We start from the raw sequence: 23,854 nt of genomic DNA on the forward strand, positions 1-23,854 counted from the left end.
GATGTGATAAGTATTTCCTACAAAAATAAATACAAAAAAAGGGAGAAACGTCAAAAATTCATAAATGAACTTTTAACTGATGCAAGAAACTTCACTAAATCATTCACTGTGAAACAATGTATGGGTTTCAGCTGTAATCAGGCATGTTGATTTACCTTTCTCAGACCATTTAAGCACAATGATCATAACTAAGCAATATGAATATCTCAGTATATCCTCTTCTGCTTTTTGTGCTAAATTGCTATTGCTTATATCTTGTTAGAGCTCTACTAATACCTAAATCACTTTAAGTGAAATTTCCTACAGAAACTGAACATTCAAAGACAAAATAAAACAGCTTTCACGCAATCTGGAAACACAACAGAAATTTTTACACCAGTTTTTGGTGATACAGATTTATGCAGTAAAATCTATTGCTACAAGACATACAAAAAACCCATGCAGCAATAGTTCCCACTATTTCCCAGACTTTAATGCAGTTTCCCGTTTGAATAAACTGCTGAAGTAGATTGAAAGGAGTAGCTTTTGGCCAGGCTACAGCAGGAAAGGCAGCTCCTTTTGTTGCACTGGTACTAACAGAATAACACCTTAGCGACAGCAGTAATGAACAAATGGCAATAAGGGAACCCTTTAAGAAAACAGAGGAGAGTGAGAAATATCCCTCCCCACACACCAACTGTACATATTCAGAAGAATACCTGTAAAAGTTTCCACCGCATATTAAGATCATCTAGTTGACGAGACATCTTTAAAGATGGATAAAGGTCAAGTGGAGACAGCTGGCTGGACAGATCATTCACTGTTTTAACTTTTAAGTTGATAGGAGCAATTTCTTCTCTAAAAGCCTAAAAGGGTAGGAAACATACACTTATGTTCAACTGACATCTGAGCAGCACAAAAGCCACTGTAAACTCCACATGGTGCTGACCTGCCCAATGTGGTACTTTATGCTAAACAACTGCCCACGAGTCAGTTCTCAGCAAGGAAAGTTCACTCACTTCAATATTCTTATTCTATCACTCACAGCCACCTTTAAGGAAGAACAGTATGAAACTTACTGAAATGCCCATAGGCAAATGGCACCCCTAAAATAATTTATTATTTTATTGTGGTGCTGTATGGCTACAGAGCTTTTCTTTGCAAAAGGAAATACACAGTGCTATATTAGGAGCTTTACCAGCATAAAGCCTGCCAAGTGTTCTTAAGAAAAAAATTGTTCAGTAGCTATAGTTTTCAAGTATTAAGCAGCTGACAAAAATTCAATTTAAAACCTATTATTGAACTAGCAAAGCATGAAGGAATGTAGCTTATAAGGAAAAGGAGTACAATGTTTTACCTGATCAGAACCAGAGAGTAAAGCCATTACAATGACTCAAAAGAAGTAAAAGGTTTATTGAATCAAATAGAACTAAATACAGTATTAAGACAAAACTGATGCAAGTTTTAGTTACAGTTAAAAAGACACATCAAATGTCTCTTTTGCTGGGAGTAGTTAAGAGTTCAATCCTATAAACAGCTTGATTAAACATCATGAAACAAGCCCAAAACAGCTGTAAAGAAAGTACTTTCTTTGGAGAATTCAATGATTTACCTCCCTTCAAAAACCACTCTCATCAGGCCAAGGAACAGAAGGAACATACTGTCAAGAAAGTAACATTAGGCTTCTGGACAGTCAGTAGTCCCCTATTGCTACAGCAGATGTTACTGTTTTCCCACAGCAACAAAAAACTGAAAGACTGCTTTCATCTACTTTACAGAAAAAGCCATTAAGATATGACAAATCATTTCTAAGCATGAGAACAAGGAGTTATTCAGCATTAGCATCTTATTTCTTGCTTTATTAAAATATAAGAGAAGGAGGAAGAGATTCATTACTCTTTTCAAATCAACAGCAGTCTGAATATTAACTCAGCTTTGACTCCTTGTTTTAAAGATTTCGGTTCCATCAACCTTGAAAGTAACAACATAATTTGGAAAACGAGGATGCTTACATTGCTATATATGTAATAATGTAGCCCTGTGAATTCACTGACACTGTATACATAGAGAGAATATCTACAGAAATCTGGTAGTGGCCCATTTTATCCTTCTAAGACCAGCATCCTATGCTGAAGACATGGATGGTCAGGTACACAATGCCAGGGTCTTCTAATGCTTTACCATATTCATTCTTAAGCTTAAAACCTGAAAATCTGTGTTTGTGAAACAGAAGCTTAGCAGTAAATGTTGAATTTGCCCGAAAGAGCAATCTTCTCTGCCTACATGTGCATACCCACACGCTCTCCTGGAATCCATGATATTCACCGTACTGTTTCCAGTCGGCTTTTCTGGACAATGCTAATTATCAGAAAATATTCCTCCTTGGGGAGCTCTGCAGCCCAAGAGTAGGGGATGACTACTACCCATCAGGAGCAGCCATGCCTTGGGATGCTGAGCCCTGCATGCAACCCAGGCAGCAAGAACTGGTTTGCCCATAACAACATTGCAGGGTAGTATGTGTTCTTCAGTTTGAAATAATCCTGATGGGAAGCCAGGCTAAAGTAAAAGCAAATGCAAATATTCACTTATACAAATAAAAATAGGCAATAGTTGTGAAAGTTAAGGAACAGAAATTAAAACTATGTATATATTTCTGTATGATTAAAAAAGCTCTAAATGTTTTTCTAACAGGAAAGTCTGATGGCCAAACAGATCTATGTGTGTATGTAATCCCAGCCAACACTGGGAATGTGGCCCAGAACTGGACTTTATTTGAGACTTCAGATATCTTTAAAGACTTTATACTGCACATGAGCATTTCAGCATACAGTGTATAAATAATATGACTAAAAGGACTAGAATAGAGAGGTCTAGCACACAAACAAACTAAATATTTTCCAGGAGTTCCACACTTACCATAGTTTTCTCAATGTGATCTGGTAATGAATCTATGAGCAAGTCTCCTACAGGTTTCCAGCCATTCCTCACATTTTCAGCCTCCCTCAAATCAGCATCAAGGTCATCCATGGCACACTGAAGGTCTTTCAGTTTTTCTAATGCTTTGTCCACTTGCTTCTGCCAGATACTGGCACTGGCATTTAGGTTCTCCCATTTCTCTTTTACCTCCGATGACTGCTTACGCATTGCTTTGGCAATCTTCAAGGCTTTCTCCTCAGGGGTTAATTCTGCAGAGGGAAAGAACAGTTATACTTTTAATTCCGAAATTTTGTCTAGTGGAACAGATAGTGCTCCTGAAATACACATTCAAGACAGTCAGTGTGTATTTCAGTGTCAACTGATAACTTATTTCAGCAGGTAGAAGAAAGTGTACCTTGCTGTAAACTCAGACCTCAATCACTCCTACTGACAACACAGACCTTGATCAGAAGACAGGAAACTACTCCTGCCTTCCACATATTATGTTACCCACAAAGTAAAAGCAGCTTACTGCTGATCTGTTACTTTTGGAGGCACAGGGAAATGAAATATAAGATTTTTCTTCATTCCTGGAAACTTCAGCCGGAAATCTTTAGATCATTTTACAGAGAAAGAGCTAGGACAGTGCTTTGTTCCTGGGTCTCTTACCATCACCTTTCACTGTGGCACCAGGATGTCTCTTCAGATTCGGTACCAAAACCCAAGATATGCTAAGTACCATGGGTGGTGTGGTTCTGCAGCACTACATCAGTTTTTCTGTGTTAACACCAAAGTCCAAAAAGGCCAATTTAAATAGCTTTTCCAAACCTACAAATGCTCTATGAAGCCATTGACTGAAAAAGAATCAAGCTTACGGTACAGTATGTCTCACAAATTTCAGGCTTATGTGTCCAGATCCCACACAACCCAGCAACCATGGAACACCTTTAGTTTGAGACTGAGCAAAATCCAGTCAGTCAGAAAGCTAAAAAGAAAACTCTAAAATATCCCCAGCAGCTCCTGCTGTCTACTGCACAGGGGGTCCTTGCTGAAAAAAACTCATGGGAAGCTTCCTTCATCAGGGAAGAGGTGTTTCAGTAATGACAAACAAACACAGCCAGTCTCAGGGGATTCCCCTTCTATATAAAAGCAAGCAGAGGAAACCATAATGCAAAAAACAGAGAACAAAAGAAGGAGCAGAGACGTGACATGCACCGAAACTAAGCCAATTGGCCTTCTATTCAGCCCTATATAAAAGCCTTGGAAAAGGTTTATCACAGTACTCTTGTGATTAAAATTCAAGTGTTGCCTATGAATAAATTATACACAATCATGCAAAGATGAAAGTACCATTTTTGTCAGAAGTCAGATGAGACATACAATCTTCCATTTACTGATAGACTGTCTTTAAAATCATTATAACTGGCTGAGCTTGGAGTTACTAATGCGGTGGTGGAGGGTGAGGGGGCAACAGACAAAAAATGGTGTGGGAGGGAAGTTTTTGCTTTACAAAGGCCAGATGAATATCAAAGTAAATGCACAGTTAAGATTGCAAAAGCTACCCTACTATGCCTCCCATATGCAACTGTTTTCCCATAGCACCCAATACAGAAAAGCATATTGTAAGTAATTAACACAAAATAAAACATTGAAATACACTCCAATTTGTTGTTAAGAAGTCACTTTTTTCCAGATAAAAAAGTAACAGGGAGTTGTTTGAATCACAACTAGAGTTTCTGCCTACAAATTCCACATATTTTTATTTTAAAGCTTTTTCAAATCTTGTTAGCCCATACTAATCTTCATATATGCTACACTATGAATACTTGAAGAGTATTCAACAAGACAATCCAGATGTCATCTGGGAAAACAAAAAAACAAACAAACAAAGAAGATCAACCACAATGCAATTATAATTTGTATTACAATTGTTGATATAGGGAGGAGAAGGTGTTGCTCAAAAGCACAAGGAGCTTGTTGGGAAGTGATTATTTAGGAGAAACAAGAAAGGAGGAATGGTAACCAGAGCACAGTGGAAGGCAAGAGTATCAACAAGAGGCAACAGCACCAAGGGAAGGGAGACACACAACCAGCCTGTGGGTTCAGGTGCATGTTTTGACCACCAAAGAAAGCCATTTGAAGAAAGAGTGCAGCTGGGTGACACAAAAGACATTTTCAGCTTACCAAGAGTCTTAGGTTAGTATTTCAGTGACTTGTTGGGTGTCACAAGCTATCACATGAGAGCACTGCCTACGTGCACTCTGCCTGTAAAAGCAGAGATTATACCCAGGCTTAGGGACACTGCAGTGGCAAGAAGGTATTGCAGAAGAAAAATCTGGAATGAAATAGCTGTCAAAAAAACCAGCAGTGCTTAAAAAAACCTGCATCTTTTGCTTAGATGCAAAGAGACATGAACTACGTATGTAACTCTGGGATACAGAGACATGGCAGTAACATATAATTTGCAATACTGACACACCAGAACAAAGATGAAGACCAAAGCTATGCTGTGATAAATTGCACCCTGTCTCTGGATTTATAGCATTTCACAGTAGAATAAACTGCATCATAGCACAACGTGGTTTTGGAATGATCTTTACCCCTAGTTCTGCAAAGAAAATGGTACTTTATTTCTTCTGAAAAGAAAAAAAGCTCACACTCTAAGTAAAACCCTCTTTCAGGAAAAAAAAAATTGCATTTTCTTTCAGGAAAAAAAATTTACACAGAAGAGAACAGCTACAAGTTGCTTATGTAAAGACATCAAAGAAATTGTTATTGTAAGTAATTTTGTAATAATTCACCTTTGAGAATATTAATATTGATAAATGAATGGAAATTCACTACAGTCCAGTGACAAAGGGACTGTGAACAATCTAGAAGTCAAGCTGCACCTAAGGACCAAAATTTAGTATTACAGGTTGGGGCTTCCTATGATACAGCTATAGGTTGTGGACAACCAGACCTCTGGAGTAAAAGCTGCAAGACTTAGAAACGAGGATTAAGGGAGCACCTAGAGGTGGAATACTTTACCGAAGGTAAGGCAATACTGAGCTTTATTGAAAGGGGACAGAAAACGACAGACCTATTGGATGAAGCCTCCTCTGTTGGTATCTTGAACATGTGAACACAGGGGACACTCTACCCAGAAACTGGACTAAGGAGAAGTTCCATATCTGAAAAGCTGCAATCTACCAGTTTGATCCAACATCATGCAGTTGTATTGTTCTTTATCTGTTGTCAGAGCCAAAAGCTACCAATTCTGCATAAATAGTAGAATGTTGCAAGGCCTGAGCAGGTCTAAGCTAGATTATTAGCCAGTTAAAAAGATCAGCCGCTTGACGAAGAGCATGTGGAAAGCTTCATAGCAAGAGCTGAAAATCTTGCAAAACTCTTTGGCTTTCCTTAAAGGTATTGACACAGCAGAGTCAATGCTCCAATGACTGCTTCTCACTCCGACAGGCAGTAAGAAGAAAAGTGGCTATAGCAATAAATAGACTGGATGTTGCACTTGGGGATAGGTTCAGGGGTGGTTATGGTGGTGCTGGGTTATCAAGTGGATTAGATGATCTTGAAAGTCTCTTCCCAAGCTTGATGATTCAGTGATTAGAAGAGGGGAACAGTAGCCTGACTTTGTCTGGCCAGCTAAAACAAGGCAGCTTTATTCACAAAAGAACTAGTCACTTATTTGGGGATGGGGAAAAAAAATCCAGAATGATTGGGGTGATACAAGCATCCCAACAAAACTGAAGCCAAAAACATGTTTGAAAACCATTTGTCAAATCAGTGTTATTGTGCAAGGATATCTACCACATATTGTATTTGAAAAATATTAATTCATTGCAAGACTGCTTTATTTCACAAAAGCTTTGAAAGTGCTTGTAAACCTTGCACTAAAAAGACATTTACTAGGGAAATAGAGCAAAACATGCTTTTATGAGCTATAAACCATTCATTTAAGAGAAATACATCTTGTATAACGTCATGTTTTCCATCACAAAAGCCCAAATTATTAATGAGCAACACATTACTTTTTTTCAAGCAGAGATCACATTCTTCAAGGTACTGGTTGCATAGCATAGAATTGTAAATCTCAAAGAAAGTGAGTAAACAGTAAGATTTTTCTTCTATTAGTCTGGAATTCATCTAACCAGCCTGTCATTACACAAACCAGCAGACAGGATTCCTTTCTGCTGTGAAAAAATTTTATACAGTAGTCATTGCTCTTTTGTTCCCACTTAATATAAAGTCTTCTCAATCACCAGGTTGATCAGTGTCTTCCCACCCCTCTTTTTTTTTTTTAATGGTACTTATTATATTATCTTCACACTTTAGCAGCTGCTCAGAGAGTAAGAACAGCCTATATTCACTGGAATTTTTGTTTACCAAAGAGGACAGATCTTAACCAACCTTGCAGTCAGGGGAGAAAGTCCTCTTCTGTAGTGAAAAAAAAAAAAAAAAAAAAACAACCAAAATCTTGATTTTAATATATATTTTTGTCACAAACAAAGCACTGAAATCTCCAACAGCTTTTCTGTGTCTCTAGCAAAGCCTGAATGTCATAGAAGGAAAACTTTCAGGCCTGAATTTTCAGCATATAGTTTCCTTGCATGCTTACATATATGGATAATACCAGAGAAGAAAATTCTTTTTGCTTAAGAACTTATTTTAGACCTCTTAGACTATTTGGCTGTAGCAGTTTTCATTCTAAGCAACTGATTCATCCTTATTATGTAGCCTTGAACTAGTGATCTCTTTACATCTTGCCAAAATAATGTTAATTTCCTTTCACTTCTGCTAAATTCTTAAGCAAGTATACTGGAACTGGAGATGATTTCATGTTGCCTCCTTCTCACATGATGTCAGACATTGCCTCCTTGGTTCAACCAATCTTTGCAGCAAAAAACAATGCATGACGCAAGCACTGTGCTCATTACCAAAACTTTCGGAGGATTTGAATAGGCACAATGGCCCATTATCAAACTCCTACACAGAAGATCCAAAAGCAGTTGCATCATGAAGTCTTTAGCATTGCTGCAGAGAAAGCATTATCTGAGTTTCTATAAATCTTGACAAAAAACTTAGTCCTGATTTGATGGGAAGAGGAAGTTTAAGAATAAGCAGCAGTTGGCTAAACGCAGCAATTAGTCAGAATCTAAGCATCCAACCATAATCCATCATGTCACCTTCTTCTCCTATCTCCTATCCATTGCATATTCAGTTAAAACAACCAAAGAGCACAGTCATTTTCCTTGATGCCCACTTAAGTTTTCTTATACCAAAACGGAAAATTCTTTAAACTAGAGAAATACAATTAAATAAAGAGTGAATGAGAAAGGCCTCTTCAGGATAAAAGACAAATTATCTCTGGCCTACAGAAGACAGAATTGCAAAAACAGAGCAAATGAAACTGGTAATGTCATGTATGATGAATAGTTCTGGAAAAGGCCTGGAGTATGGATTCCAGACAAAGGCAACTGAGAACACTACCAGCGAATACACATGTCCTTTAATAATGACTGTTGATATTTCCCAGTGGGTGCTGGTGGTGAAGGCACAGAAGGATGAAACAAAGAAAATAGCTTACAGGTAAAAGAGATAATTAAGTCATCCCATAGCATCTCTTCAGAGAACCAATGAAGATTACAGCAAGCCTGGGAATCAGACATCTATACAGCCTAACCAGTGTCATTTGTCAACATAAACAAACCACGCAGTACTTCTCACTATAAGCATGACAACATGTTGTAACAAATGGTGTGATTCAAAGCCAGCTAACAATACTTTTGCATAGGGGAAACCCAAACTTTATGCTGCTCCAGGAACAGAAACCAGGTATGAGTTCAGTTTTAGTTTGCTCCTGCCACAATCCCAGAAAATTGCGAATATAACAGTACTGTTACAGCATCACCAGGCTGTGTCTTCTCCCAAATGCTGATAAAGGAAAAGTATCAATGAAGAGATGATCATTACCCCATATTCTCAGTTACTCAATGCAACCAAGAAATTAATCCTGTTTCTTTTCAAAGCACTGTGACTGCAGATTGTAACAAGCCTTTTATTTATTCCAAAGATCAATAAAGATTTTTTTTTGGCACTGCACATAGAGCAGGTATGCACATTTGGCACATATCCAGCATGACCGCAGCAGACATACGTCCCCTAACAGCATTTAAAAACAAAACAAAGGCACTTATTTCATTCCTAAACATCACAAACCCAGAAAATAGACAAATTAGGCAGCACAAAAGATATGGCTCCTCAACTTAACAGCACCCTATAATGGCCACACAGGACTTAAAAACATCCATGTTCTGAACTTTTCTGACCTTCTAAGCAACTGTTTTCAGCCTGCTTTCTCTTTCACAGACATTACATCTTTTTATTATTATGCATTTCTAATTTCCTTTCTTGAAGCTCATTTACAATGTTTTTGAGCTATGTTTGCTCTAGAGAATAAGAAAGGCATTTTCTTTCACACAAAGTCCTAATCTTTGACAGCCATCAGTCATCAGCACTGCCCGTGGCATAACTGAAAATTCTCTTGCAACAAAGCTTCACTGGTTTCTAGGGCCTTTTAAACAAGGCAACAGTTAAACTTTAAGAACCTGCTTCCGCCCAGAGAACATCCCGTATTTCAGGTAAAACTGGGACACAACTAACCAATCAACCAAAAATAAAATTTAACATTTTGAACTCAGGCCAGCATGTTTCCATTAAAATCCTCTAAGTTTGCACTCCACACCACTCCGCAAGTGGAAACAATTTCCTTAACTTTACTAATATGGCTCTGTGATAGACGTAGTGCATAAATTCGCATATAAAATATTGTACGTGGTAAATTTATAAATTGTCATTGAAAGTTTGGACTCTCAAAAGCTGCTCAAGGGCATCCCTGAAATTCCAAGGCCCATTGTGCAGCTGTGAAACCACAAAATTCGCAACAGAAATGGCAAGGCTGAACGGGAGATGGCCCATTCATCAAGGGTGGACCTCCACAGCTAATGAAGATCTGATATCAGTCTTGGTGGAGGATCTGGGAGGATGATCAAATCAGCACCCCAAAGGAGGATTCCTGGAATGCTTTTCACACTGTCAGGAAAGTCTTTCAAAACCTCACTTGGAAATAAAGAATTCCATGAATATTCGGACTTTCAATGGGCATTGCCTCCAGGCAGAAAAACTTTATAAAAACCATACACTGAGACCCAGCATTTGTGGGCAAGGTTGGACAGCACCTTCGCTGCTGTTCCTCTGCCCACACAGCATTCGATCTATGTTGTCCAATTTTTATTGTGGCCTTTTTTTAAATTGATCTTGGAAATAGCTAAATAAATTCTTTGATTTTGGATTGGCTCTTAATCATTTATAACAGCTCCAAGCAGATCATGTAGACCGTACAGAAAGAATTTCAAAGCTCTACCAAAGCAGGGTGACTAAAAGATCTAACCTTGAAAATGAGAGAGCTAAGAGTTTTATGATTCTCTCATGGGTAACTGCACATTTCTCTTATCATAGGAAGAAAATCTTAAAAATCAAAGAGCTCCAACTAAAACTAAAGCAGCAATTTTGAAAATAGCGTAAGTAGTTTCTGGATATGATTCCACTGACCTCCAGTGGGCCACATCCTCTTCATTCTCCTAACCACTTCTAATTTACAGTCAAGACTTCATGATCAATCCAACTGCACAGCAGAGGAAAAACAAAATTCCAGTGGTGTGTGATAGCTAGAGAACAAACACAAGTGACTGGGAATAGAAATGCTGCCTGCTATGCTACATACTAGAAATATGCTGCCTGCTATATACCTGTTGCATATTAGAAGAGAGTAAATTGCCTATTTTCAGTGAGATCTTCCTTGCAAAAGGAAAAATTATTTCAGAGAAATTTACCTAAATGTGGTCAGTGGAGGTAAGAAAAAAGTTCAGGTTTTATTTATGCCTGAAACAGGTAAAGATATTGTCCCTCTACCATTTTAAATAAAGTATCTACATACATACACTGATACTTATTAATATATTCCTTTTGTAACACAGATGTGATTTATGAGACTTTCTATTCAATAACAGAGATAACAGATGCTAAGTACTTATTTTTAAATGCTGTGATTATCACAACCGCCTTTGCTAATAAGTAGCAGCTTTCAAAGGTAGGAATCTAATTTTCCTAAGAAAAGTAAGTTACTAAAGTAGTTGGACAAAAATACAGACTCTAGAAACATTCACTATTACAATGAGAATCAGTGGAGTGGCCTGTGATAACCTGCTAGGATGTTCCACTGCTTCAGTGGAAATATAAGGACAGAATTTCAGCAAAGCTTTATCATCAGTTCGTAGAACGCGGGGGACACAAAAGATGAAATCTGCTTTCCTTTGTCTTTCCAGTGGCCTGCAACCTTACAGTAAATGGATTTAAGAAGCTAGCTGTAGCTATGCCATAGAGAATTATAATTAACATTTTAAGAACAAAGTTTTCTCCTATACTATGGACAAGTGACAGAAAACGCTAAAAACCTGAGGATTTTCAATTTCTTTAACCTGTCCATCCATGAAATTCAGCAGCTGGCCTTCAGTCAGGTCCACTCAGATACTGAGGCAGCACAAATACAGGAAGCTGTGAAACTTGTGATGGAACCTCTCTACAGAAACATGGCAAAACAAAAGCAGAAGAAAAGACAGATGGGAGATACAATTAACTAAGGAAGTAGTTTCCTGGAAGATAGAGAACTCTGTCTGCATGTGCCAGTTACTCTCTGGTACAGTAGAAGGCAAACACAAGAAGCATAAGGTGAAGACGGGAAAGAAGAAACCAAGGCTTACTCATAACATGAATCTACATTCTTTTCATATGCTTGAAGTTAACAAGACCATTACAGACAATAATGGTTTATCATAAGGCATCCTGTAACAAATGTTCTCTTTATATACAATAAACGTATATATGCACAAGTCCTTCAAACAGGTCTCAGTCAGGTAAGTTCAAAACTGATTCTTATCAGTTTTCTCTAAATCTGTCTCATTCCTTGCCCTTGCAACAATGCCTTCCCTGGCATGAAAAGACCCGTGGTGAAGAAGAAAATAATAAATTAATTTTTAAAAATCAATTAAAAAAAATTAGACTGAGAGGTTGAAGAAAACAGAAAACAGTTTTACAACCTTTATCATGTTCAAATTAGCTAACCATTCTCCCATAACAACCCCTCCCTTATACAAGGTAAGAAATAACCTCAGGAAACTGTGATTTCCAATTAATGCAAGTTTGAGCTAGTAAACCAGTTTTGCTATTTCAATTATAGGACAAGCCAAAGCACTGCTCAAATCAAGACTGTACAGTGTTGACAGTTTTTAGGAAACAGATTGTCAGTTTAGAATCTGTAACCACACTCCACCTTTATCAACATGAAGTGGACTTCATTGAAGTTAACAAGTTAACTTCAATCAACTACAGAGAACGCCAGTGACCAAGAGGTTGACAGAGAAAAAAAAAATTACCATCTTAAAAGCAAATTAAAGCCCACACCCTTCACTGAAAATGGTTAATCTGAAGAAAGATCATGTGTGTCTGGCTGTCTTCTAGTTCAGAGATTAAGTTTTCTGGAGATTGGTGGCATCAGTTGTCAGAAAAAATTTACTAGACTCACTCCTAGGTGAAAATTAACAGCTTATTATATATATATGAGATCAGACAAAATGATTCAAGGATGGCTTTTGGCCTGAAGGTCTATTAATCTACAGAAAGTGCAGGCCTGTTCTGTACAGGGTGTGAGTGCTCACTGCGGGCAGCGGGAGCTTCACAGGGATCTCTGGGAGAAGAGGCTGGGGCTGCCCTGTGCCAGGGACAGCAGACTCCAGTCAACTCACCATGGGGCACACCTAGGGCACTCAGCCACGCTGGTGGCACCTCAGGGAAAGTGCATTTTAGAAACAGAAAGAAACAGAGAGGAGGAGGGAACCAACAGGAGAAACAGCAGAGAGAACACCAAAGTCAGAGGAGGAGCAATCCCATGCATGTTAAGGCAGATATTCCCAACGGAGATAGCACACAGAGGGAAGCCGTGAGAGGAAAGAAGCAGGAGAAACTGCTAGGCTAACCATGGAGTCATCACCTTCCCACCCTCTCATGCCACTTGTTGCTTCTCTGAGCATGACTGGCATCACAACAAGGTGGCAGAAGAGACAGGAATGAGGGAGTCAAGCTGAGTCTGTGAAAGGAGGGAAGAAAGTGGTTTTAACGTTTGTAAGGTTTTTTCTATTACAAACCAACATCATTTAATTATTTATTTTAAATGGAAATAAACAGTTTGTTTTCCCCAAGCTAAACTTGTTAGGTCCCCAAGAGTAGTTTGTACAGGATCTGCATCTGTGATCCATCTGATGCCCATCCTGACCCATGAGCTTTCTCACTCTTGTTCCTCCCATCTCCTGCCTCCATTCCACTGCAGTGGAAGACATAAGTGGATGGCTGGGAGTTTGGCTGGTAGTCAAGACTAACCCATCACATGCTCAAGAAAGAAAGTCCGTGGAAGTACTGGGTGTGAAGAAGAAAGAGTTCAGTGCATATGTATGAGGCTCCCCAGTCTGAACATATGATTGGTTTTCAAATACGATGACTAGACCAGAAACATGCTCACATCGCTTGCAGACCATGGCTGTTATTGCTATGCAATTTACCATGATCATCAAATTCCCTGTTATACTGTTCTCACTGCCATTGGTATAGCACAAAATAATAATAATTTTCAACATAATAGACTGGATAGCAAGAATTTGTGATGCATCTTATAATCTGAAGTTTCCTCTTGCAGTTTGCATTCCGTCAATCAACACTGACTAGATCATTGATATCAAATCCTGTTAGAAAATGAACATTTTATATTGGTTAGGTTTTATGTACTGGCATTGTTTGTGCTGAGAGGTTCTATTTTTGAGGAGAGAACCTGCAATTTCAAACTACTGTATGAAAGAATGAACAAAAATACAGAGAGCATCCTTACTTTTCAACTGCAAGTTTGCTTGTGATTTAGACCAACTAAAACATTAGAGATGCCATATGCAAATGGGTTTGAGAGTAAAGAGAAGCTGATTTTCAGGAGTCAGGAGTTCAAAACAGAAGTAAAGCTAGGGCATCCAGCAGCACTGATCAATGAGAAAAATGGTTCATTGGGTTTAATCATCAGCTATTCAAACTTTGTCACAAAGTTGAACTAGGGAATATGAAACCACTTAAAAATTTGAACAGAAATAACACAATGTATGGGTGCAGGAAAAATAAGTTGTTTCCACTGAACAAAGTTAAGAAGTTTGCAATGGAGATGTATACAATGATGTATGGAAAGAAAAACTAACTCCTGATAAAAGCAGATAGACTGTAATTTTGTAAATTATACAGAACAGTAAAATGTTCACATCTTACAGCAACTGATAATTCTGCAAAAGCAGATTATTACATTTTCTGAGAACAGTTCTTGTGTAACTAAAAGTAAGACTCCACAATCCTGTAGCTTGTATCAGAAATGTAACTGTAGAACTTGGAGAGATAATTTCCTATTTTGTGGTTGCGGGGGACTGGAGAAAAATTATTACCTTCTTTTAGGTCTCTGATACTTAGAGCAATATCTCAACAAATACTATGCAAAAACAGTTTCTAGGAGAGCTGTGGTTCCATTCCTTAGCAAAGATTCACCTAATATACAAATCTTTAGGGTTCTGTACTGACTGCCTTCCCAAAGCTGATTTATTTTACTTCTAATAAGATACACCACTAAATATGCTTATTTCTATTTGTGCAGTAAAACTTTGCAATAGAGATAAGAGTGTTTGAATGGGAATCCTTGAAGTACTCTTCTGACTACATTTAAAGTGCACGTGTTATTGTGTTAAGAAAAAAGAACATAACTATCATTAGCGTTTTGAACCAAAAATTGGAAAAGGCAGAAGAGATGTTTCTACTTCTTCCATTAAAATGTAAGCAATTACAAAGAAGAGAAGTAATCCTTGAGCCTAAAACATTGAACTAAAAGCCATCAGGATGCCATTCAGAAAATTCTGAGGGTCTGAGCAAGTAACTGGGATATAAAATAGGTACTACAGACATGCAAGTCCTTTCTCTCCTTTTTCGATTCTCCCCAGAAGTGAGTATTTTCTGACCTGTTTTTGAATGCAAGCTCCTCCTTGGTTCCTCAGGGCCCTCAATTGGTTGGTCAGCAAGGAAAACTCGTGCCTGGTCCACAGCGCTGAGAATGGTTTGCTCTTTATCCTTCAGTTCACGCCTCAGTGCCTTTCGGGAAGGGAAAGAAGAATGCATTTGTAACTTGACCTTGTGGACCACAGTTTTCTCTGTTTTCACCTCTCCAACCACACCTGCCTAGTGAGTGAGTAATAGCCAATGTTACTCAGACTGCAAGATAAAATGCAAATTTTGCAAAACAGAAGCAGCAAGAAATTGAGGCTGAAAGGGTAATTTTTAGGAAATTGACTTGAAGAAAGGAATACAAGAAAGGTAATGATGGTAACTTTCAAAAGAGCCTAACAAACTGAAACTACTACATTAAAATTCTATTAAAAAGTAAACTTAATGCGTTTATTGCTTTCAACATTGCTACAACAAGTTTACTTTTTTGATAGCTGGAAAAACAGCAAACAGCATCTACTGAAACAACAGAAAATTATTTAAGAAATGCTAACAAGAACTGCAAAAATTGTTAACATTCCTTAGAAAATGAAACATCTTGTTTCTGTCCACTATTTAGTAGTAGTTTTAAAATTTAGCAAACATGTGTCAGAAATTTTATTGTGGTAACAGATTCTGAAAAAGTCATCTTTTAAATTACTCAAAAGATATTTTGATCTCTATTATGCAAAAACCCTTTGAAACTTACATACAGAGAGAAAAAAATCAGTTTCTATGTAAGATTTTTTCATGGTGGTAGCAAAGAATTTCAAGATATTTTGCTTTCCAGCATTTATGACTTTATTAAGAGCTAAGTGCAACCAACCTTTTTTTTAAAAAAAGGTTATAAGTAGTCATCTGTTGTGTTTCTTATGAAGCATTTTCATCCACCATAAAGCATAAGCCTGTCCCACTTAGAAGGAAACTGCTTTTCCTGTTTCATTTTTATTATTTTCTATACACAGAAACACAAAAGAAGATACTTCAGACATTATTAGAATGCTATGTTTATTTTTTACAATGTATTTTTTGGTTCTAATTAAAAAGTCAAGGCTTATTTTGCTGTCATGATTTGCTAAGGCCCCATTCCAGATCAAAAAAAGCAGTTAGCCAATGCTGACAACATTATATAATAAAATGAGTGGTCTAGTACAGAAAACTTTGAAAAACAGATACCATAAAAGCATCACAAATGCTGTCTTATCAATTCATTAGTTAGTTTCTTGATGTCATAACCACAAAAAACATCCTTATTTCAACTTTAACTTAGCAGGAAGCAAGATGGTATTTTTTCTCCCTCCTCGACTTCATTCCTTTATCTTCTTCATCTTTTCAAATCCTTCCATTCTACTGCTTCAGATAAAATAAATAAACATGTAAATAAATAAATAAATAAATAAATAAATAACCCCAACAAAAACTAATCACTGAAAACACACTATATAGTGTTATAGTCCAGCTTTCAGTACTCATTAACTGTTGTATTTATACAAGCACTCCTCAGAACAGTGTTAGCTCTGTATGCTTCTGAAGAGCAATAATATTCTTTGTAGGATTCAGTACATACTACATGAAGCAACAAAAATTGCCATTTAAAAAACAAGCCCTCCTAATTAAAAAAACAAAACACAGAAATGGAAGCATTAGAAAAGTAACATTCCTGAAGAATCTCTTCAGTTCATCACAGTATGTATCAATATTTTAATTTCACATTACACACACTAGAATAAGACACTTGAAATCATCCATAGCTTACAAATCATTAAAGCATTCTCTGTTCAGGAATTTGTTTCAAGAAAGAGGGAAGATAGTATTATGGCTCGAAAAATTCCCCATTTAAAAAAGACTTTTGGTTAGTAGAACCTGTGTGGATACATCAGTAAAATATAATGTATTTTAATTTCAAAAACTTTGTCAGAAACAGAGGGCTGATTGCTACACTTTAAAGTAGGAAATATTTCTAGAATTACTTCTCTCCCCTCCATATAACTTCCAAAATATTTCCAAAGCATACAAGAAAAGGGAGGCTATGTCACATTTCAAGTATCCTAAGAAATTCCAGCAGTTAGAAACAATCTAGAGATGGATCTCTTTTACTCTGTCTCTCCTGTTTACCCTCACATAGTGTGTTTCACCAATTTCTCCTGACCCTCAATAAAATTTCAATCAAGTTTGACCTAAGAGACCTTGGATTTAATTCTCCTACAACCCTGCCATTGAAGTTGTTCAAATTGAGGTTGTCAACACAAAGATTTTAAGAGTTTTGCCCATACAGCTCATCAGCTACAAGTCATCCGTTGCAATCTTTATCAATATTTTTGATAGAAAACACTTTTAGCATGAAATGAACCACACATACTGACATAACACTAAGAAAATCATTTAGCAGTAGGGTACCTTGAACACACCACAGACTTCCTAGATTATGTTTTGTTTTTTCTTATGCCACAGGTGCAAAAAATAATGCACTCAGACTTGCATAACTTTTTCTTAGTAATACTCAATATATTTCTCTGTGTCTCTCTGCCAGTAAACAAGAAGAGCCATGAGAGTACACAATGCAAAGATAACCAAGCATATCAATAATACTATCTCTTGTCCCAGCAAACATCACTGCAATAGAACAGAAAAAGAAACCCACTCATAAATCTGATCTTGAGCTGAAATATCATCTGTCTTGAATGGACAAAACAAAGATTTCATTGGAAAAATCACATCTAGAGGAACTCTACACAATAAGTCATAAAAAGCCCAGCAAGGGACATAAAACCTGCAATGCTGAATTTGATTATTGTAAAGCTTTTTATATAATAAGTGCAATCATATATTTTGGTGGTTTATTTAGTTTTGCAAGGGATACTCTTCCAGTGGCTACTCAGAATGGATGTACCTCCTTCAGTAGACAAGGATATTTTCTCCTTTTGTCATTAAGAATTAAAACAGTTAAAGCATTTGGAAGCTATGAGTGAACCACAGGTTTTAGTAGAGGGAGAATTCCCCTCCTGTTGCTGACTATGCATTTCAGGGAGAAACTTAGGAGGAAATGGATACTAGAGTTTTGGTATAGATTAAATAGGTGAAGATATGGCAGAAAAAAACTTGAGAAGCATCTCAAAACTTGTCACTGAAAACTGTCCACTAATAAGCTAAATACATGGATGCAAGTATTTTTTGAACACTGAGCGCAGAGGTAACATTTATTTTCCCACACTATGTTTTTTTTTGTTTGTTTATAAGGGCACAATAATATTTTAAAGCTATATTGGTCATACAGAAAGGGGCTCTACATGACTTGGGCAGTAATTCATACCACTATATTTCATACAACAATTATAAATTGCAAAATTACTGTATACTTTAGGCAATGGTTTAAAATGAAAGCTTCACTTCCCACAGTAATCTGACAGGTGACAGACTACTAAATCCAATGTCTACAGTTTACAGAGTCCTGTTGCATTTGCAAATTCATTCTTACTTCCTACATAAACCAGAACATGCAAGAGTCCTGGAAAAACCAACTCTAATTTTAAATATTCTTGATTCTTATAAAAGAGGTGGAAAAAAGCCCTGAAAACCTAAAATCTGGTGTGCTGATACAGTGTCAACACAAACTGTTTCCATATCTAACTTTAAACAATACTGGCCAAAAATACTTAAAAAAACCCCTACTTTGAAAAAGGTCTTCCACTGGTAGATGGACATGTGCTTACGAAACTACACTCTTGAAATGTTTTATGCAGCATGAAACAAAGCAATAACTACAATCAGCATTGCAGCATTCATTTTGTAGGTATGAGGTCTCAAGTTAGCCAGCTACGGTGGAGTAACCCAGGACCCCACTAACGCAATCCTCCTCTCAGGGAAGAGAACAAAAGTGCCTCCATGATTTTCAACCATGAGCCAGTGATTTACTCTCTCTTTTGATTTGTCCCTTTTTCCGTGACTGTGAAATACGTGTTACTCCCTTTTTAACTCTGGAAACGCAGATAGACCATTTGCTCTGTTTACACCAAGATAATCAAACCCATTTGTCCTCTCTTCATTAAAGATACATCTGATTTCTTGTATAAAACCCAACTCTCCTTCTAGGCTAAGATTTTTAAAGGAAGTTGCCTAAACCAGGGCATTAAAAAATTGCTGTTGGGAATGCTTTGCAGCTGAAGTCTTTTCCACTTTTGGAAAATTTAAAAGCTACAAAACGTTTGCTATTGGGATTTTTACAGTGTTTAGTGTATCCTGAAAGCACCTATTTCCTTCAGCTGCACCTTAAAATTGTTTTTAGAGCACAGTAAGTGGACTTCCAAAATTACTCACTGTTAATTTGCAGTCTCTTTTTCTCTTTTGAATTGTACAGGCTTGTACAGAATAATTCAAGGAGCAGATCTGCTTAATAGTTTCAACAGATGAAGGCAAAGCTAATTTCAAAGAAAACACATGGGATGTTTCTTAAAAACAGAACATATTTAAATCAGGTCTTATTATGCACTCTTTCAAGGAAGTAAAGATGCAAGTTATTGTAACTCATATCAGTTCAGCACACTGTAGCCTTATGTGCCAATCAGCAGCTCCTGAAGCATTTAATTACTTATTCATCTTTATTCTGTAGCCAGTGCTTGAAAAACTCCTGTTACTTTTATACACTAAAATGGAATGGAAAAAAAAATAATCTGTGGCATTTAATAGGATGGGAAGAATAAGCAGGATGATTGAGCAAACTCAGAGTGAGATGAGGAATTGTTTATAAAGATCATACAGAGATAAAGGTTGTGACTGAGTCTCTGCCAGCTGTCTCCATCACTAAAGAATGAACTAGAAAGAAAATAAGCATAGCATGTTAAGAAACTGTTCCTTCCTGTCAGATATTATTTAATGGAACATGCATGCATAAAATTTAAAGTGTTTTGGTCTCTGTACACATCTCTCTGTAAAAGTCAATTTTATATGTCTACCCCATCTGATAAAGAAAATAGTCAAATAAAGAGCCATTTTTAACTTGAGATTGTGCAGCCCACCATGTATTTATTTACCTTTTATTATTTCATACAAAATCTGTGTGGCAAGAGAAATAATGAAGGAGAAAAAGGGTGCCTAATATGCAACCATTAATACCTAGAGATACAAGGACACATGTAGCACATGGGACTTTAAAGATGAGACTGAATCCTACATGTTCTGATAAATCAGTGACAAACAGTGACCAACACCAGAATAGAGAAAGAAAAGGAAAGATCAGAGTGGGGAAAAAAATCTGAAGGAAAAAAAAAAAAAAGCTGTTTGCCTTACTAATAAATATATATTGGGTATTTTAGATTTATTTTTTAAGAGGTATCTAAATAGGCATTTCAAAAAGGACCAAAAGAAGTGCCAAATGCTGTATTTTTCTAAATGGTCTCTCTGTTTTCCACTTGCCACTTGCTCTCTCTTTTGTTGTAGTGTCAATAAAGAGTGTGCAAATAAGGGGTCAACTACAAGGGTTCAGAGGGAGTGTAGACCCAGAAGTCACACCTATAGCAATTTCCTCTTTTTTGCCTGCATGCACAAGGAAACTAAACTGACAGGAATTTAAAAGCATAGATGTGGGCAAAAGAGAATTAGACTATGCATGCTGGTGATCTTTTACCAGAAGCAAAAAAATGTTAGCTTACTTAAGACTTTCCCTTTGATTTATCAAAATAGATGCTTCAGGCCAAGAAATAGGGGCACTTTTTCACTGAGACTTTCTTGTTCCTTGGTAATTTTCCTTCTCTCTCTGGAGGACTGCATGTGCTCGTGGCTACTCACCGAAAGTGCCACCCACCTCCAAATATGCATTAATAGACACACATCACATAAAATAAGCATCTAAAACATCTCTCAAAGTACTTTGCAGCAGTGCAGCTAAAGAGATAGGGGAAGGAAAGTATGCTGTATCACTACTGCTCAGACTTAGACACGAAACACAAAGCTATTACTGACATTCTCAAAACCGATAACCAATAAACTGACAATCTCAGACTGCATCTGTACATTCCTGTGAGACACTTTAATATAAGGAAGGGTAACTGGCTTTCTTCTGAACTTGTTACAGATCAAAACCAGTAAGGCTATACAAAACCAGTAAGGCTATTTCCTCCATTTTCATCTAACAGCATTTTAAAATCAGGAAAAGATGTTTTGAAGCCTGTTTGGAAAAGCCACACTTAAAATAACCTCGTGAAGACTTTGAAAGGTCTCCTTTGTGCACTAGAAAAGAATCCAGTACTACAGCACAAAGGCAGAAGTAAGCTTCATAGTAACACAGATTGCATAAAAAAAAACATTAAAAAGTTATTCTTAAATTAAAGATCACAGGGCTATGCTTTTTCTTAAAAATAAAACTATTTTTTTTACACAGTTAATTTTCCAAGAAAGAACATCTTTAGTCTTTTCTAAAGCACGAACTGCAAGTCCTGCATTCCCTAGAGATGCTACAGTATCTAAATCCAACTAGAGATGGAAGACACTGCTTAATTGAGCAAAGGTTACAAAAAATGAGGCATAATGATGTTCATTAATATGTCTTCCAGCACCAATAACCTTATGTAACTTGATTTCTTAATTCCTAGTCCACTGAAATGAGACTTTGTGTTTCTAGGTCAACGATAACCAAGACTTTGTTGCCCAGAGAAGTTTGGAAGCTCAACAGAGCAGTCTTTAGGAACTGGAAAACATGGAATGCCTAAAGACTTTTCTTTTTTTCTCTTAAAATTTATGTATTTATGTTGGGTAGGGTATGTTTTAAATATGATTAGGAACTATGTTGAGGGGAAAAAAACCCACACCACACATCCTTTAGCTAATGCCAAAGACATTATCATCAAAAAGCATCTTAAAAATATAATTATTTTCTTAACAAAAGTAAAAAGCCAGGCTTCAGTATGCTAATATGAATTCTCTGCTGAATCAACTACTGAAATCCCCAGAAATAAAACCATTCTGGCCACTGGAACCCTTTTGTGATGGTTTTGCTAGACAGTGCATATCCACTGAACTTGCTTTGTTGGTTCTTTTTCTCTTCTTCAAGAAAGCAATTTTTTATATTCAATCCTTACTTTGCATTTCACCATAGCATGAGTACTACGTATCATACATATATCATATAAATATCATATAAAAAACCAGAACAAAATCTGATAGAATATGCCTATTTTGCTCATCCAGCAAGTTTCTAATATAAGTGAGCATATTTTGGTTTAAATCCATTGTAATATGACAGCTAAAAAAGGGTGTGAGAATCATTAAATTTGATGGCTTGCATAAACTACACAAAAGGAGTAGATTAAAACAGGCTTGGTTTACAATGCTATGCACAGGAAAAAAATGGTTTTAATGGAGCTTTTAGAAAAAAATCTGTTTAACATACCTAATCAGGATTTAATACAAGAATTCATACAGATTGTACCCCAGAGACAGCAAAAATGCCTGAATCAGTGTGGAGACTGAAAGAGGAAGAGAGAGGGAAGCTGTTAAGCTTTCTACTCTTTGTGTGTTGGAGAAAAAGTGTTTACTTTTACACAACAGCAGTAATCATCCTGCCAGCAGTGGAACCAATTTTCAAATGCCAAATTGCCAGTAAAAGCACACTCAGTTTTACATCAAAAAGACTACAGTGTACTTTTGGTGAAGGAAAACTAATCCCACCAAACCCTACTATGGAAGCATGACAGTTATCTAATATCAACAACCTTGGAAGACTTGATCTCTTTTTATTTCTATTTTTATTTATTTTATAGTAAACAAATAATGTCATCACAGGCATTTTCATACATCTCTGATCAACAGAAGGAAGGAAGAGAACTAACCCTTTCTACTTCCTCCATTTTTCTTCTGCCTGTCTCCCCAGACTCTGCTCTTGGCTCCTGTTAGAAAGAGGACAACTACTTATATGTAACTTAGGGACAAACCACAACCTTTAATCTGAAATATACAAGAACTGGTGTCCAGACACAGGGGACTGACAGTAAGAAATCAGTAAAGATAAAATAACATTTTAAATTGTCTGCCAAAAAAACCCTAAAAAAAAACCCCCGAGGAAAAGATCACTGTACAATGCCAGCTAAAACATTGCGCTGAGTCTATTTCAAAGACATTTAAAAAAATTATATCCTCAAAAAAGGAACCTTAAAGACAAGGCAATATACCATCAAAATAAGGATCCTTCCATTTCACATGAAACTGTTTTGAAAAGCTATCTGCAGAACAGAAGTTACATTTCTTTGACACTCTTCAAGGTTGTACCTCCTTTGAAGAAGCAAAGGAAATTTGTGTCCTCAATGCTAACTCAAATTAGCTTCAAACTGTGTGACTGTGCACTGCAGAATGCATAACTGGGTAGCTTTGGATAACAGTTAATACTCAGTTACATAAAACCCAACAAATGAGTTTATGGAGGAAACACTGTCTGAGCATCAAACTCCATCTTTTCTTTACAGGTAGCAACTGGTATAACTTCTGCTTTTTATATCAGAAAATACTCACAGAAAAAGGGGGAGAGATAAGAACACACAAAAAAGCATTGTTCTGTTTATGCATCCAAAACATGTATCGCCTCCAGCCTGACACAAGACACACAAAACATCTGCTGCATATTAAATGGATTATTACTTAATTGAGCAAGAGCCCTCAAACATCCTGTTAGCACTGCCTATTTTATTTCACCCTCAGCAGTAAGCATCTAGCTCTTCAACATAAGAGAGACACATTCCTCTTTCTTTGCTGGCAACAGACTGGTTTGGGTTTGCTCAGACTGTGTGATTGCTGATGAACTGCCATTAGT

At 36.9% G+C, this 23,854-nt stretch overlaps 1 protein-coding gene across 7 annotated transcripts in view; it reads right to left on the reverse strand.

Moving 5' to 3' along the window:
- The window catches only part of UTRN (utrophin), a 349,507-nt gene that overhangs the window by 74,699 nt on the left and 250,954 nt on the right, over positions 1 to 23,854 (reverse strand). For all 7 annotated transcript variants that reach the window (XM_066178907.1, XM_066178906.1, XM_066178908.1 and 4 more), the window contains 3 exons: positions 15,039 to 15,168; positions 2,896 to 3,164; positions 699 to 845 (listed from right to left, as the gene is read on the reverse strand). In XM_066178907.1, coding sequence (XP_066035004.1) covers positions 699 to 845; positions 2,896 to 3,164; positions 15,039 to 15,168 — 546 coding nt within the window. The remainder of the gene's footprint in view (positions 1 to 698; positions 846 to 2,895; positions 3,165 to 15,038; positions 15,169 to 23,854) is intronic.

Source organism: Chamaea fasciata, unplaced genomic scaffold (genome assembly GCF_029207755.1).
Source record: "Chamaea fasciata isolate MVZ Bird 193981 ecotype frontalis unplaced genomic scaffold, bChaFas1.0.hap1 SCAF_3, whole genome shotgun sequence".
Classification (NCBI taxonomy): Eukaryota; Metazoa; Chordata; class Aves; order Passeriformes; family Sylviidae; genus Chamaea; species Chamaea fasciata.